Below are 17,749 nucleotides of genomic sequence, written 5' to 3'. Positions count from 1 at the left end.
TTCATTCGAAAATTGCTCAAAATTATTCGGTTATATTATACAACGAAATATTTCAATGGATTAGCTTTTTCAGGAACATTAGTTGATTGTAAAGCAACATCCAAAGGAAATGAACTTTATGTTTGAATACAAAAAAAAAAAAATGCATGTCAGCAGAATAAGTAAAATATTAATAATAATAATTAATAAAACAAGCAGTTAACAGAGTTTCAGGTAAAGCGGATAGGTACAGGATGGCATGCTATAAAAGATATTTAGAGAGAACTCATGTAAATACACGACAGTTCTTAGCGACTGCTTAGTAGAATGAAACGAAGCAGGTGTACTAGTAGTGTCCTAGAACTAGCTGCTGTTGTATGTACTACGGCTGCAGTTATTAATTCACATTGGCTGGCAACTGTGAGGGAGCTAACGGCGGAGGAGGCAGGAACGATGTTCTCGCTACTGATCTCACGCACTGTCTTAGCTCAGTTGCTATTTGAAAGTGTCGCCATGTTGGACATTAAGCGAGTGCTTAATCCCCCCTCGCCCTCCCTTATTACCAAAGCAGGACAAGCTAAAAGGAAAGAGAGAGGTTCGCTCAGCTGAGCAGCCCCCACTTTGGCATAGCTTCAGAAGGAACAATATTACATCTTACTGGAAATATAGAACAGAACCCAACTGAAACTTCCTATATTAACACAGTGAAAAACTACCCCCATCTTTAACAGATTTTGTACATTAATAAATCAACACTCCACCAATTCGTCAGTAACACAAGTAATACGATACCGCGCCATCAGAAAACATGGTATTATAGACGAACAAAATTCCTTCTCATTTACCATCTAGACAATATATATATATATATATATATATATATATATATATAGATAGATAGATAGATAGATACATGGCTATTTTTCTATCATTTCTCTATGAGTAGAATACAATCAATACATTACAAAATGTAACGTTCATTATGAGTAGTGAATGGATGATCGATTTCTGCTTGATTAGTCAATTGAGACAACCTGATAATTTATAAATGTAGCGAATACTTGAAGCTTACAATGTAATAAATACTACAACATCAAGAAGCTTCTTGAAGAGCATATAACGTCTGGCATCTACGAGAATTTCAAAGTACCATGTTGCATTTACAAGGGTCATTTATCGATAGTTCAATCAATAAAAACTAAAAACTATTCTTAACTGCTACAAGCATTCATTAAGATCCAATTAATGTTATTATTCTAAACGTCTACTCTAATCTAATCGTGATGGGCTATCCAAGTTTAGAACGAAAGTTTTCATTATAAATCGATACGATTTATATCTAGGAATGTACTCTTATCAAGATTACATGTCACTTCCCCTGAGAACATCTTGTAATAAAAAAATAAATTAATAGTCGATAAATTTTTACTGATCAAGATTCTAAAATACTTTGATGACAAGATTGTTAATAACTTGTCAATCACTTAATTATACACACCATTGTGTTTGTATATATATATATATGTATGGGTATGTATGTAAGTATATATATATATATTATATATATATATATATATATATATACACACACACACATACACACATATCCAGAGAAAGCAAAAGAATCTGGAGAAGAATTATTACACACTGTCCTAGTTCACGTGTCGACGTAATTTTATCTCAGCTACTGGGTCATCAGTCCAATATGGTTATGCTTACGAGCAAATTACAAAAGAGAAATAATATATATCAGTAAAGTGTTCGGCACCATCAAATTAAATACATTAGACACTGCAAGACTAGACATCTTTATCGTGCAGAAAAAAAAAAGAATGATGCATATCGAAATGTTTATTAGTTATTTCTTATTTAATATATATATATATATGACACCTGTTTATATTTCTCAATTCAAACAATCTGACTTTTGACAATTGCAAGACACTCATAATAATGACAGAGATTTGGGCTGTGGAAAAGATTTCGCCAATACCTTCATACGAGAGCAGGTATCTATCTGCATATGTTTATCAGAAATGCAGGGAGATTTTTTTTTCCCCCATTCGACATCAGTCGTGTGATCCAAATCACATCGATAATTTAAATTTAAAACGATCAGTCTAAGGAAGCAAATACAATTGTACTAATGAATAATATATAGTGCAAGGTGTATAAGTATGTGCGCACGCGTATGCACACACACAAACATAGCAGGATATATGCACATAAATATATCCAGATATATATGCAATATATGTAAATACACACACATATATATGAATGTATGTCCGGATTCTTAGATGAATGTATATATTGTATGATGTATTGCATGTGTGTATGTATAATCATATCAATAAAAGCACACAAATATATCTCTAAATAAATCGTAGCAATCTAAAGCATTTCAAATGCAATTGTAGCTAACAAACGAAGTAAAACAAAATAGCTTTCAATATTACATGATCGTGTGGTATTAGAACACTTGTTGGAGTGATAGATAAATGTAATCTACGTTTCAATACAATAGCGGGTTCGACAGTTTCTCATAACGGTTTCATACATTGATTGAGACATAATTTCAAAGAAACAATAGTTGGAACGATTAAACTGCAGTGTAAATCGGTATTCACATTTCATGAGCTAATAAATCATACATAACAGACAGATCTTCATGCCAAAACATTCGATCTATTTGTCTGATGTTCGCATAGAAACAATAAGAATGTCTGCAACTGAGGTTAAAATTATAAAATCTATATAAATTTATGGATTTGCTTACCTTGGGAATGAGGCCTTCAGCGGCCTTCTCAGCCGATTTATATAATTCTGCCATGGTAAGTTGTTGGGTAACGCTGAAGGCCGGGTGGTTGGCTGCCATCACTAAAATGGTAAGAATTTCGTAAATGGTCACTACAGCCATAGAAGGCATCACCCGTAGTGCTCGTTCCACATTAGCTTCGAGCATTTTGAAGAGAATATTGGAGCATTGGATGTTGGACGAGTACAGCAGAGCTAGTGACAGGGACAGCTTGTTGCGAAGACTTTCCTCGGTCGAGATAGATGGTGATGAAGTATTAGAAGAACCAGCACCAATAGTACTCGTAGAACCAGAGGATGTGGAACTGTCAGTGTTACTAGCGCTATTGTTGATAGGTGTGTTGGTACTTTTTGCAAGATCGATGTGGTTGTTAGCTTTAATTTCGGCATCTCTCAGCCGGTAGTAGTCCTTCTTGCCTAGGTCCTCAAGAAACGTTCCAAGAAAGCGCAACTCGGGCGGCACACACATATGGAGCAGCCCACACATAATGTCAATCCTCGTATGAGGATTTAACTTTTGAAACCACAAACACACTGTTTCTTTGAACACCATTCTAGCAGTGATAATGACACTGATGCTGGTGTCGACCCGGGGCCGTCCTTTGTTTCGGCTTGATGCCTCTTTAGACCCTCCTCCGGAGTGACGGCCTCCTCCGTCTCGTCGTTAACGTTTTACGTCCACGTCCTCGTAAGAGACGCGCTGCTGCTGCGACGGCAGCAGATACTGATAATTGTCACGATTGTTGGAGTGGTTGGGACGACTGCAAAAGTAAGTACTGCTAAAATTTCGGTCCATGAAGCGTCGAAGTCGCCATGTCGAGTCTCGCCAGAAATAATCCTCATCCGGGTCCTTAGCTGTTAACCAATCACAACGCGTTACGTCGAATTAGTATGGAAGCACTTGCAGTAACTTGCCAACTACAGTTACCTGTAGAAAGTTTATAATATTAAATTCTTTTCTCTTTCTCTTTAAGTGAAATAATTAATTAGTTTCAGTTATTTTGAATGATATTTTTTGCAATTTTTTTGTCGCTTTTACTCAACAGAAACAATAAAACGTATATCACCTAAAGAAAGAAATCAATTTCTTTTACTGTACGTTTGGTTATCCGTAGCTGCAATGTCAAGATCGTCTTCAAATGACGGTTAAGAAGGAAATAATTTGTATGTTAGTCGATCAGAAGTGATGTTCAGCAGAAGTAGACTTGCTTATCCACTTTCAGTTATGAAAATCGCCGAGGTTTATCTGCAACAAAAAGAAAAAGATAATTTCAGTTATAGTTATTTAAATTTTATATGCATTCCAAGACAAGATTGTTCGTATTCACTTAGCTTCTAGCCTAGTTCCACAATTTCAACATGTGCAGTCGTGTCTTTTACATTATTACAGTAATAGGAATTAGAGAAGTCGAGATCAGAGATGCAACTTACAAAATATACGCAAAAAATGTAAACAGTAGGGTTGTTTTGTAAACAAGTGGGAAAGAATGTTCAGAGTAGCAACAACGTTCCAGTAGCGGGGATTGTATTAAGACATATAATTGCTCACACATCACTTTTTCATTTTCAAGTGTACACACTTATACCTGAACGGTGTAAGGAGAAATAACAGTGCGAATGTTTAATGTGTGTATGTACACATATTGTGCAGACTGGTACTTATGGCTATATATATACAAATACACGTGTATATTTATTCCAAAATTGATGTTAACTGTTTACATTTGATTCAATTACAATCTGTGTAAGAGTGCGCGCACTCGTATAGTGTGTGTGTGTGTATGCGCACCCTACCACCATATATATATATAGAGAGAGAGAGAGAGGAACGAAACTCCAGAATAGCAAGAGACTGACACTTGACCAATACACACACACACAATGTTGGTTAATTCGAAAGGGATGAGTGATTAAGACGTCAGTGAACAGTGTCTCAGGGAAAGATTTTTTTTTTATAGTTTAACTTAAATATCATATCTAAGAAAAACACCTGTAGTAGACTAGCGGCCTATCCAAAGAAATATTTTCGTCAAGCACGACTCTTAAAATTTGTAAAGGCTTGATACTGGTGATTATTTCCTCTTCTCCAAGAGCAGTATCTGTTGAATGAATAAAATTCCAAAACTAAATCATAATTGATACTGTGAAAGCGTCTCATGTAGCTTATTACCAGTTGCGTTATACCAATAAGTAAGTATGCCTATGTGTGTTTTACCAAATTGATGAGTGGTTTCCAACAGAAAGATTTGTACCTTATTTACTTAATAACACAGAGTACAAAGATAAAGAATCACCTTATAAGTACTTGTAGAGTTCATTAAATGAAGTGTGTGTGTATTGAGAGAAATAAAATGATGGGAGACAAAATATTGCATATTCTTTAAGACAAAAATTTACAATGACTGGGTATAGATTACCAATTTCATCTCAGAATGGAGAGCAACCTAAAAGCTAATGAGAAAGTCGCTACTGTGTCAAACTTAGAATCTGTTTTTTCTTCTTTTTCTTCCAATGAGTAAATAAACTGTTTTTATGATGATGCAGCAGCACTGATACCTAAGAAGAAATGTTTGAGATGACAACTGGAATTCTTTCACAGTCATAGCCTCCTTTGGTCTTGACATCCAGGACATTCCACATATTCTCTTTCCTATTCCAGTGTAGATATCATAGCTGAAACTCAATATCCCATTTATTACTACAATACTTGAGCTTGCAATGTCCAAGTGGATGAACAACATCCTGTTTTTTGTGATTAAGGATTTAAGAAGTTCAAACTGTATGTTAGGAAAAACTCAAAAATTTCTTGTTCCATATATTGGGTAAGCAGAATAGGTAAGAAGAGAGTAATAATGACAGAATTGTAAAATGTACAACTATTTTGATGTTGACAAATTGCTTAGCTGACTACTGCACCAAGATTAAGTACTCTCGTACAACACCGTATATTTCTGATCAATGAATTATTTTTTTTTTAACTTTCATTATTACTTAATCTAAGACAGTGTTTCCCAATCTGGGATGCTAAAATATATTCCAGAGGTTGCTGTGAGTGTATAAGAAAGAGATACAAATTAAAATTTGTTGCAAGGAGGAGTGCTGGCTAATTCAAATTGTCATCAAAAGGGTTGTTGGACTAACAAAAGGTTGAAAAATACCAATCTAAGAGAACAGTAAACAATAGAATTAATAGAGCAGATATGTCTTGTAGTTTTTAACAGTATCCTTTTATATTCTGCATAGATCAACATTTTTCATTCATCCTTCTAAAATAATTACTAGTCAGAAACTGATTTAATTAACTGCTCTATTTTTTTAAAAATCCACACATATGTTAGAAATCATAACTTTAATTACAAAGGACAAAAACTCACAATGGATTTATAGCTTTCTAAAGGATGGATAGAAATGATTGAGTAAGGCTAGTACATAAGTGTTTTAAGATAGTAGAGATGGTAAAATGAAAGGCCAGAAGGAAGTTCCAAAGAGATGGAAGCTGTCCGGTGATGGATTAGACAGTACAGTCTAGTAAATCAGTAAGAGCTACATGAGGACATGTATGTGTTTGGTAACTAAAGAAAATATTTTATGTAACCAGCTCTGTTAATCAGTAATTATCAACTAGAAGTCCATATGGCCCTTGAGGGTCCATATAAGGCTTTGCTGTTAATATTTGTGCAATAAATTGCTTGTACTCCTACAATACACAAAACATTTTAATTATGTTTTATATTTAACAATAAAATTACAGTAAGATTTTTTGGGGCATGTAAAAAGCACCAACTGAATGTGGCCAATACCAGTACCCCACAACTGGCTCTTGTGCCAATGGCATGTAAAAAGCACCATCTGAACGTGGCTGATGCCAGTACCCACTGACTGGCCTCTGTGCCGGTGACACGTAAAAAGCACAATCCGAACATGGTCAATGCCAGGCCCGCCTGACTGGCTCCTGTGCCATTGGCATGTAAAAAGCACCCACTACACTCTCGGAGTGGTTGGCGTTAGGAAGGGCATCCAGCTGTAGAAACATTGCCAGATCAGATTGGAGCATGGTGCAGCTGCTGGCTCTTCAGACCTCAGTCAAACCATCCAACCCATGCCAGATTGGAAAACGGATGTTAAACCATGATGATGATGATTGAATGACTATGAGGATCCAATGGAGAAAATAAGAATCAAAGGGGTCCACAGGCAACAAACAGTTGAACCACTGGTTTAGATGATCAGTAACAATACACTTCTAATATAAAGATGCATTAAACAAGTTTATTTGCAACCATTTGTTATGAAGACCACCCCTAATCCTATGATATAAGTTTTGTTTTGAAGTGATTTACATTAAAAACTTCCATTAAAACTGCATAGCAATTTGCCAAACATCAAATCAATAATCCTTTCTACCGTAAGCACAAGGCCTGGAATTTGGGGGCGGAGAAGTTAGTTGCAGACATCAACTTCTAGTGCTCAGCTGATAGTTATTTTATTGACCCTGAAAGGATGTAAAGCGAAGTCAACCTTGGTAGTATTTTGAACTCAATGTAAAGCTGAAAGAAACATCTCAAAGCATTTTGTCCAGTATTCTAATGATTATGCTAGCTTGCTACCTTACACCAAATTATTAATGATAGTTATTTTACTAAATTCTTCACCATTTACAAAATCAATTAAAACAAAGGTAGTGTACATTATTTACATTTGATGGATATTTGTCCTCATCATGTTTGTTTCTGAAATAATGTACATAATTCCTCATCTCTTAAATATAGAACTGAAAGATAGTGTATTTCAACTGAAATATAGTAGCAAAAGTGTTTAATACTAAAACCCCAAAATATTCTTTTACTACTTTCACTAGCTGGACTGTCACTATGATGAGGCACTGCCTACAGGTAGCTATATTTGTTTTATTCTGTTCTGAGCTGCATTGTATATCAAGTTGTCTAAGTTTCAGCAACATAATTGTCTATGAGGAAAGGTTGCTAGCCCTTCACTCAATAGATACTGTGAGTGATCTCCCTTAACCCTTCTTATTTCTTTATTGCTCACAAGGGGCTAAACATAAAAGAGACAAACAAGGACAGACAAACGGATTAAGTCGATTGCTTCGACTCCAGTGCGTAACTGGTACTTAATTTATCGACCCCGAAAGGATGAAAGGCAAAGTCGACTTTGGCAGAATTTGAACTCCTAACGTAACGGCAGTTGAAATACTGCTAAGCATTTTGCCCAGCATGCTAACAATTCTGCCAGCTCACTGCCTTAACCCTTCTTAGCACAACCTGGTCAATTCCAAGAGAGCGAGATAGAATTGACTCCGTTACTTGACTGATACTTTATTTACCAATACTGAAAGAATGAAAGGTAAAGTCAACCTGAGTAGGATTATAATTCAGAGCCTAGAGAGCCAGAACAAATACCATAATGTATTCTATTCAATGCTTTAATGACCGTCAATTTGCTTTCAAAGCTTTAGTTGATGATACTGCCCTCAGTACATATTTTATCAATCTCTGTTTATCGAAGCATTATGTAATGGAACATAAAACATGATAACACAGACACTAATTTTTAGACTGGCTTAACCCTTTAGTGTTCAGATTATTCTGTTAAATGTAATACATTTCCACTCAAATTGTTTTGAATTAATCATGAATTATCTTATAGCTTTGAGGTTTCAATGATGTGATTGTTTATTTTTAGAATGTCACTGTAGGTTAAGTGTGAGAGACTAGATATGGCCAGTTTGAATATAAAACAAGTAGATTATCTGGGCCGGATATGGCCAGTTTAAACACTAAAGGGTTAAACATACACAGACAAAAACATGTTCATACATCAATATATATACACACAAACAAGCAAAAACCCAGGAGCTAATGCTCAAGAAAGAAATCGAAACTTTCACTAATGAAAGCATAGTGGCAGTAGATAAAACAATAGATAAACAGATTAAATGCATTTAGTTTTGTCCCTGGAGATCTTGAGTTCAAATCTGGCTAGAATCAACTTTCCTTTTAATACTATTTAGGTCAATTTCATTGACAATACTCATCCACTACAGAGTATTGGCCTTCAGCGTGTGTAAGAAATCAGTATTTTGATTAAAGATAAAGATTGAAATTCCATTGTAGAAAAGTAAATTTCCTGTGTAGATCATCAAAAAACAAAATGTTAAAAACAGTAAGAAAGAATTTTACAAAATAGGCTTCAAGTATAATATATTTCTAAAATGTGCTACATGATCTATTTTGCAAGAACCAAGATAAAAAAGAAAAATTTAGAAAGCCTAACATTTTCAAAAATTGGTGACTTCTTTTTTTTTTAAGAAAAGCAGCAGATTGAAAATTAATATTATGTAGTCAGTGCACCAAAAAGTGCACAAGTGGAATTTCAAATTAGCTGACAATTAATGAATATTTGAAATGCACAAGTGCAGTGAAAGGCATAAATAGTTAAATACTAAGGCCAATGGAATGCAGAAATGGTTCACTGGATGTTTATGTTAAGTGTGTGCTTGTGTATATGCTAAATGCAGAATTAATGATTGTTTAATATGATCTAGAATGTTTAGAAAACAGAAATTTTGGAACTTTTTACCTTTACTAATCGCAAAGGATCTCTTTTTCACTGAGAAGGTAACTAGTATAAAAAGCTAGATGAATACAACAATTATATTAGATACAATGAGAGCAAAATGTTCCTAGTAATGCAGCAGAATAAGCGGAACATGATTTACTTAAAGTATCATGTAAATACATGTCAGAAACATCAAGGAACAACTGTAATAGTTTAACATATACTATGAGAAATTAAAATAAAGTGAGTGAAAAATGTCCAGACGATAGGTGTAGGAGTGGCTGTGTGGTAAGTAGCTTGCTTACCAACCACATTCAGTCCCATTGCATGGTGCCTTGGGCAAGTGTCTTCTACTATAGCCTCGGGCCAACCAAAGCCTTGTGAGTGGATTTGGTAGACGGAAACTGAAAGAAGCCCGTCGTATGTGTGTGTGTGTGTTTGTTCCCCCAACATCGCTTGACAACCGATGCTGGTGTGTTTAGGTCTCTGTAACTTAGTGGTTCGGCAAAAGAGACCGATAGAATAAGTACTAGGCTTACAAAGAATAAGGCCTGGGATTGATTCGCTCGACTAAAGGCAGTGCTTCAGCATGGCCACAGTCAAATGACTGAAACAAGTAAAAGAGTAAAAGAGATAGTCAAGAAGTGGTTTAATATAATCTTTTGAAAGGCAAAAAGGCAGTGAGCTGGCAGAAATGTTAGCACGCCGGGTGAAAAGCTTAGCGTTATTTCATCCATCTTTACATTCTGAGTTCACATTCCGCCGAGGCCAACTTTGCCTTTCATCCTTTCGGGTTCGATAAATTAAGTACCAGTTGCATACTGGGGTCAATCTAATCGACTGGCCTCCTCCCCCAAAATTTCGGGCCTAGAGTAGAAAAGAATATAATCTGTTGAAAATTAACTAAAACATGGATGATGAAAAATAGGAATGAATATCGATTTCAAACTTTGGTGTAAGACCAGCAATTTTGGGGAAAAAACTGGTACTTATTTTATTGACCCCAAAAGGATAAAAAGCAAAGTTTACCTTGGCAGAATTTGAACTCAGGAAATAAAGAAGGATGAAATGTTGATAAGCAGTTTGTCCAGTATGCTAGCATTTCTGCCAGTTAACCATCTTAATAAAAATGAATATTAAATCAATAATTATTACAGTAGTATATTGATGCTATCGTTTTTATGGGTTTGTTTTCTTTTAATAATAATCATTTTTTTTATATGCATAGAAAGCCATACGTTTTGTGGGGGGCATTGAGTCAATTTAATTGACACCAATACTACATGGGTACTTACTTTATTGACTCTGGAAGAATGAAAGACAAAGTAGACTCCAGCAGAATTTGAACTCAAAATAAAAAAGGATAATAATGATTTGGTACAAATCCATTTTGTTGGAGTTGGGTTGCCAAGAGCTAAACTCTTCATGGCATACTTACTTGGAAGCAGTACAGAAAGCGCCAGAGAAAATATGATGTAGTGACACAGCACCAAATAAAATCACTGTAAACTGATGTGTATAGAGTTGCTTAAATGGTTACAGTGTCAAAATAAATATGCTATATGAATAAAAGAGAATGCAACTGTTGTAAACACAGAAATGTAACTGACATTGATTCCAATCCAACTGTCAAGATCATAACCTGCATAAATGGATTATTAGAAATAGGAGATCAGCTCTGTTACTTAGCATATCTAATCAGTGTTGTTCCAGGTGAAGTAAACTATCTAAAGTTAATAATGGTTGACAGAAGTTAGAGAACTTCTGGATATATTAGCCATTAAGAGATTATAACTGCACACTACTTGAGTGTAATCTGAGCAATCCCCGCCGAAAAAAAACCATGTAAATGTTAAATTTGGTTGAAACTGTTTTCCTAATCTAAAACTTCTAAGGTATCAAAGTGTTTTAATTTTAACCAATTTATACATTGAAAACTTTAGTTGTTGGTATATGACTTTTGCATTTAAACTGCCCAACTATTTTACCTGTGTTAGCCCCGCTCACGTACCCAACAATGTCATTCTAAAAATAAACAAACATATTATTGAAATCTTGAAGCTGTGAGACAATTCATGATTAATCCAGAACAATGTAAAAAAGTAAGTGTTACATTTGACAGAGTTTAGAATGCTGAATGGATATATCCATTTCTTGAGGTCATAGAGTACCAAGATGTATTAAAGCTGTCAGATCCTAATCTGGATCAAAATCTTGTATTCTCCTTAAAGTGTTTCATTAGATCATTCAGTAATACAGAAATGATTTCGTTAAATTTTATTTTTACTATTTCTTAATGGTTGTCATCATAAATCAGATGACAACTATTAGAGATATGTTTTTCAGAGAGTCTACAACTTCCTGATATATCAATTTCATTTGAATGAAAAAAGAAAAAGAAATTCTATAAGGAAAAGATGTAATATTCATATTCATCATCCTGAATTAAAACCCTATAAATTTTACCACTCTTCATCCATTTAAAGAAATATCTAAAAAAAATAAATCAAAAAAGCTTTTGCATTTTATTTATTTATATAGTTACTTATTAATCACTCCAACATTTCCAGCAATATCATTCACGATATTAACTTGTATTTTTGTACGCACTTGCAATTGGAATCAATATTTATAATCAATATTTAATATACTTCAGTGGTTCTGACAGCTCATTGCTGGTATATCAGCTACGGAGCAACAATTAATATTTGACTGCTCTTAATTATGTTTTTATGAATATGAATGTCCTCAAAATCACAAATCTCTTAAATTAATTAATGATGAAAATAAATTCCTTGTCTTTTGCTAAGATTTTTTAATGTTTTGTTTATTAACTTCCCTTATTTTAGATTGCCGATATTGTCAAGAATGTATTACCCACCAATTTGAAATATGTTATAAAATTTACATACTTTCATAATCATGTTTATTGAAAATTTACCTATTCAGTTAGAATCCACCATGTGGAAAATTAGCAGATATATTTGATTTTCATGGAAATTAATTTCTACGTTGCTCTAAATCAATATAGAACTTGAGTATGACCAACAATGGTGCAATATATATAAAAAAGGGTTCAAATACATAATCACTAGCTATATACAAATGCATGTATGAAGTTTGACTTTAATTTCCATTGTATGTCATGTGTTATATTTAATCCCACTCTTCTCCCAGTTTCCATTTCAAAACCTCCTCCTAATTTCATTCATACTTTATAATGAAGAGATATGAGAAGGTATATGAGCAAGATTTATTAAATGTGTATAACTATTTTGTTGATATTTGATAGTGTTATTTGTTATTATTTAATGAAAGCATACCAGATGCACCAATATGTATTCAGTGAACCAAATCAGCAACCCAGTTTTATTAGTTAAAGCAATTTCAGTTAATCCATCTGATACCCCTTACCTAAGACCACCTCTGGCCTTATGGTACAAAACTTTTCATTCTAAAGTGTTCATATTTAAATTAAAAACCTATTATAAGTTTTATATGCAAAAAAAAAAACCCTTTTGTTAAGTAACGTTCAAAACACCAGCCTAATAATGAAAAGGTTATTTTATTATATCACTATAAATTCTTGATTACTTTCAAAATTAATTAAAACACATATGGAATGTATTTTATTATAAATATGGTCGTGAAAGATTAATATATCAATGCTCTTTAGAAATAGATGAAAATTAAAAATTACTAATCCCCATTCAATATATTTGAGACAATATTTTGCTTTTAATTTAAGTATTTGTGGAGTGACTGAGTTGACACAGTGGTTATATTTCTATAATTTAGGTCTGACTTCACTCAATTAGCCTAAACATATGAGGAAGTATTCCTACAAAGCCAAAACAGGGAGGAGTGGCGCCTGCCTCTTCTACTTTTAACTCATGATCAACAAATGTGATATAGGATTGCTCCTAACAATAAGCTGATCACTTAAGGAGAAATATATCTGAAAGATTAAGGTAAACAATTTGTAGGTGTTTTGTGGTTTGTAAGTTGCATTTGATTCATAATTATGAATTTACTTTCCTTACTTTGTTCAACGTTTAATTTTTTTTTATACCAACCCAGTCAAGACTACCTTTGGTTCTATGGCACAGGTTTCTTGTTTTCAAGTAATTTTAATTAAAACCTTCCATCAAAATTTCATGTAAATTTCCAAACATCAAGTTTATAACAACAAAGTTATTTTACTAAATTGTCCATTATTTTCCAAATTAAGTTAAATAAAAGTGGTGTATTACAATAAATGGTAACAAAAGAGTTAATCACCATCATTAATTCACTCTTAACAGAATATACATTTGACTCTTTAGATTTATGCTTTTCACATTATAAAGGAATTTTCAACAGATAAAGGAAGTATTTTTTAAAAAATCAGATTATTATTATATAAAACAGACAATACAATGTTCAAGTAATAAACATTTAGCATAATAAATTTGTGTATTTGGCAATGAGTATTGTAATCTTTCCTCTCTGAAATTCAAGAGTGGGGAGCTTGTCAATTACACCAACCCCAGGTCTCAGCTGGCACTTATTTTATTGACTCTGAAAGGATGAAAGGCAAAGTCGACCCCAGCAATTCAGAACGTAAAGACAGATGAAATACTACTGAGCATCTTGACCATTGCGCTATTTTAGATGACACAGGATTTAGTTGTAGGTTTAATCTTTCAGTGAAAATGTATCAACCTATTTCAGATGACAACAGGATTTAGTTCTAGGTTTAATCTTTCAGTGGAAATGGTTCAGATAACTAATATAGTATTTCTATTATATTTTGGACTAATAGTATTGTTGTGATGTATTCTTCTCTGGTTCCTATTTGTATGACAGCTTTCTTTACTGATTTCCTCCCAAAATGTCATTTTAATTCATTGTAATTCATTTCTAACATGAAGAGCAAAAATGTAAAGAGATGGGTGTGTATTTTGCTGAGACTGTTAGGAGGTGACAATAAGTTGATTAAATCTTGAAGAAAGAAGAGAATGTAAATTCATAATTGTGAACAGAAGTAGCTTAAAAAGAAATACTAAAATATTTCTGAAAATCACTCAAGGATATAACATGTTAAGACAATCTTTATAAATCAATGAACAAAAGCTGTGTAGATGAGCAGATTTGCCAAATTCTAATCTCATGTTGGTAATACATGGCTTAATTCTTGAATACATGCAGTCCTGAAATGAAATGACTTGATAAAGTGGAAAAAGAATGTTTAAAACATTAACAAAAATGGAAACAAAACATTTTTTTCTTGATGAATTCCACCAAATAGGTAAAAGACTTATAGCCTCTCAGAAATGCTGTAATAATAGTTTTACGCGTAGTTTTGGATTAGAGTTCAGAGACTTTAGCATATGATCTTAAGATCTGAAGAATTGATTTGAACCTGGATTGTAGTCTTATGAAGATCTGCAGGGTGACCATAAGAGTTGTGTAGCAGAATAACAATGAATGACACATCGTTTCCAATGCAAATGTTGTACATAGTGCAAAATTCAAAAAAAATTCCTGTGTGACCCATGTCTTTTTGTTCAACTTTTAATTGAATGTTTTATTTACATAAAGATTGAATCACAATTTAATTACAAGGAAACAAAAAAAAAAGGAGTGGGAATTAAGCAGCAGCAGCAGATGAGGATTGGGTGGAGTACACCCCAGAACAAATGGTGTGTTCAGCCATACCCTGTAGACATGTAAGTGATGGCATTGCCATGGAGAATTGTTAGCAACATTTACTGCAGCAGTCACCCCACTTTGCGACACTCATTTCTCAGATGGGCTGCAGTTATATCAATTTTGTGAAGAAAATTAGCAGTACAGGATCTGAGAACACCTGAGGTCTTGATGATGACCGGCACAAACTGAAAGCAGCTGGTCAGGCTTTTACATTTATTTTTCTCTCCTCTGCATTATAAACAGTGGAGCCAGAGAACATGTCACAGATTAGAGATCAGCCTCCCTTGTATTGAAAGAGGGTTATTCTATCAGGGTGCTTACCATCCCTGTGATTGAGACCAACTGGCTCCAGTTACAATGGGAAGCCAGCTACATCGAGGCCCCTTTTAATTATGTCATTCAGAGCAGCATGTCAGGGTAACCAGCTCACTTAATGGCTGCAGAATAATGGATGCAGGCTGAATTCATCAACTACTGCTCAACAATGGTATTTGTGTGGCTCACACATTCAGAGACTGAGGCACTGGGCCACTCTGCTACCAGTGCACTCATCATCATCATCATTATTTAAAAAAAAAAGAAAGATCCACCCAAACTAATGCCATAAAAATCAGTGATAAATAATGGGTTAAAAGAGATATCTTACAGATGGAGGAGGAAGAGCAGCACTCTTACTTATGATTGTTTGGGAAGTGGGGTAGAATCTTTGGTCCTGGTGAAGAAAAAGAAGAAGAAAATTGACACTACAATTTGAGTATTATCCTTAAACTAGAAATCTGTTCTGAATGTTAGTAACACAATGGACTCACACTAAAGGCATTTAAGGAGCTGTGCTGGAATTAAACTGACTAATGCATGTTGTCTACACCCAAAGAACAACACAGCCCATCTGACAGGCCTCTGGACAGTTTCCACCTACCCAGTTGAACATACAAGGTTTTGAACATCAACTCAAGGCTTGGTAGAAAAGCACTCAAAGTTCTGTTCAATGAGATCAAACACAGACTCATAGGATTGTCAAGTAAACATCTTAATCCCCCAACCATACCTGAATTGATCACAAGATTAAAACTGATGTCTACAGATCTAGTTTTTCAAGCAAAGAAACACGAAAAAGAATTGGGAAGAAATAAACTTCTATAGTTGTGGAGTTGAGTGTCCAGATGAATCTTTCAGAAATGTACAGGTATATTTGAAGTATGTTTTATCTTCTTTTCTTTTTGGTCACTAGTTAAATTACTTCAACATCAACTATTATCATACAAAATCCAAGTAGTACTTACTTTCCAGGTAAGTAAACTGACACCTTTAAAATAAACAGGAAGTTGTAGACAACGATAAGATGATTTTTGTTGAGCTTAACTCCTTCTAAGAGTTATGAAAGCAAGCAAGACTAATTCACTTGTAACTTGAAAAACAAAATAACAAAAACCTTAAGAAAGGATTCTCTGGTGAGAACTGAAGAGTTTTGTCATGTTATAAGATGTTAATAAGCTGATTAAACATTGGAAAAGAAAAAACAAAACAGGAAAGATAGAGTTATGAAGGCAAACACAAAAAAAACTGACAAATAGAAAATAAGAGTTATTCAACTTCTTAAATTTCCAAACGATACATTATAATAATGCATATTAAAAGGATTTTAACAGTCTAAAGGCAAATAATGTGAAACACTATAGTAATGAAAACGCAGGACAAACAAACAAAGTTAAATCTCAGTTGAAGGGAATAATTTGAAAACCTTAAAGTTACCCCATTCAGTGATTAATGAAAGATAACATTAAAATAATATGAAATTAGTCGGCATTACATTTTAGTCTCAGGCAGTCTTGATTGAGCGTACCTATAATCAAAGACATTCTAGTTGAGACCACCCCACCATTTTTTGTATATCTAGAAACGTGTTATTTAAAGCATTTTAATTTGTAAAATTGATAGGTTATGATTTTAAGGTTTGGCTATTATTTATAGCAGGTCAAGTGACTGCATAGAAGCTCACTTACTGCCTCTGACACACCCTACACAGATGATTCCCTGCTCTCCTCATCCTTAACCTTCCACAAACAGACATCATCCACATCCTACCAAGATTCCCATGTCAATCATGCACAGCATCCATAAAAGGAGGCAACAGATACATTTTTCAATGGAATATTAAAAGCATATCATCCCCAACAGCATAAACACACAATTATTGCACATATAACGGTTGACTTGGTAGAAACCGACAAGATTATCAATCATCTTTCCAATAACAACAATATCCCTATCACCTGTGGACAGGCTTATAAAATCAAAATACAGAACAGCACCCATGACTTTCAGAAACATGTTTTTACACTCAGAATTGTCGAAGCATGGAATAAACTACCTGTGTTCACTGTTGGCTTGTCAGGACACTGCACCCTTCAAAAAATTCCACACTTCCTGAAATTTGTTAATATTAGGTGTAGGAGTGGCTGTGTGGTAAGTAGCTTGCTTACCAACCACATGATTCCGGGTTCAGTCCCACTGCATGGCACCTTGGGCAAGTGTCTCTACTATAGCCTCAGGCTGACCAAAGCCTTGTGAGCAGATTTGGTAGACGGAAACTGAAAGAAGCCCGTCGTGTATATATATATATATAATATATATATATATATATATATATATATATATATATGTATGTATGTATGTATGT

The 17,749-nt window shown here is 34.1% G+C and overlaps 1 protein-coding gene across 3 annotated transcripts in view; it reads right to left on the bottom strand.

The window, feature by feature from the left end:
- Positions 1–17,749, bottom strand: part of LOC115212958 (zinc finger CCHC domain-containing protein 2) — a 176,839-nt gene that overhangs the window by 91,490 nt on the left and 67,600 nt on the right. The window contains exons 1-2 of one of the 3 annotated variants that reach the window (XM_036503984.1): positions 10,405–10,422; positions 2,759–4,042 (exon numbers count right to left, since the gene is read on the bottom strand). In XM_036503984.1, the coding sequence (XP_036359877.1) occupies positions 2,759–3,349 (591 nt within the window). In that variant the 5' untranslated portion in view covers positions 3,350–4,042; positions 10,405–10,422. Of the gene's footprint in view, positions 1–2,758; positions 4,043–4,227; positions 4,248–10,404; positions 10,423–17,749 lie in introns of those variants that run through there. The other 2 variants (XM_036503983.1, XM_029781811.2) reach the window with 2 other exon arrangements.

This window comes from Octopus sinensis, linkage group LG6, assembly GCF_006345805.1.
Source record: "Octopus sinensis linkage group LG6, ASM634580v1, whole genome shotgun sequence".
In the NCBI taxonomy this organism is placed as follows: domain Eukaryota; kingdom Metazoa; phylum Mollusca; class Cephalopoda; order Octopoda; family Octopodidae; genus Octopus; species Octopus sinensis.
The sequence above is the reverse complement of the archived record's forward strand: the minus strand, read 5'-3'. Positions and strand labels throughout refer to the sequence as shown.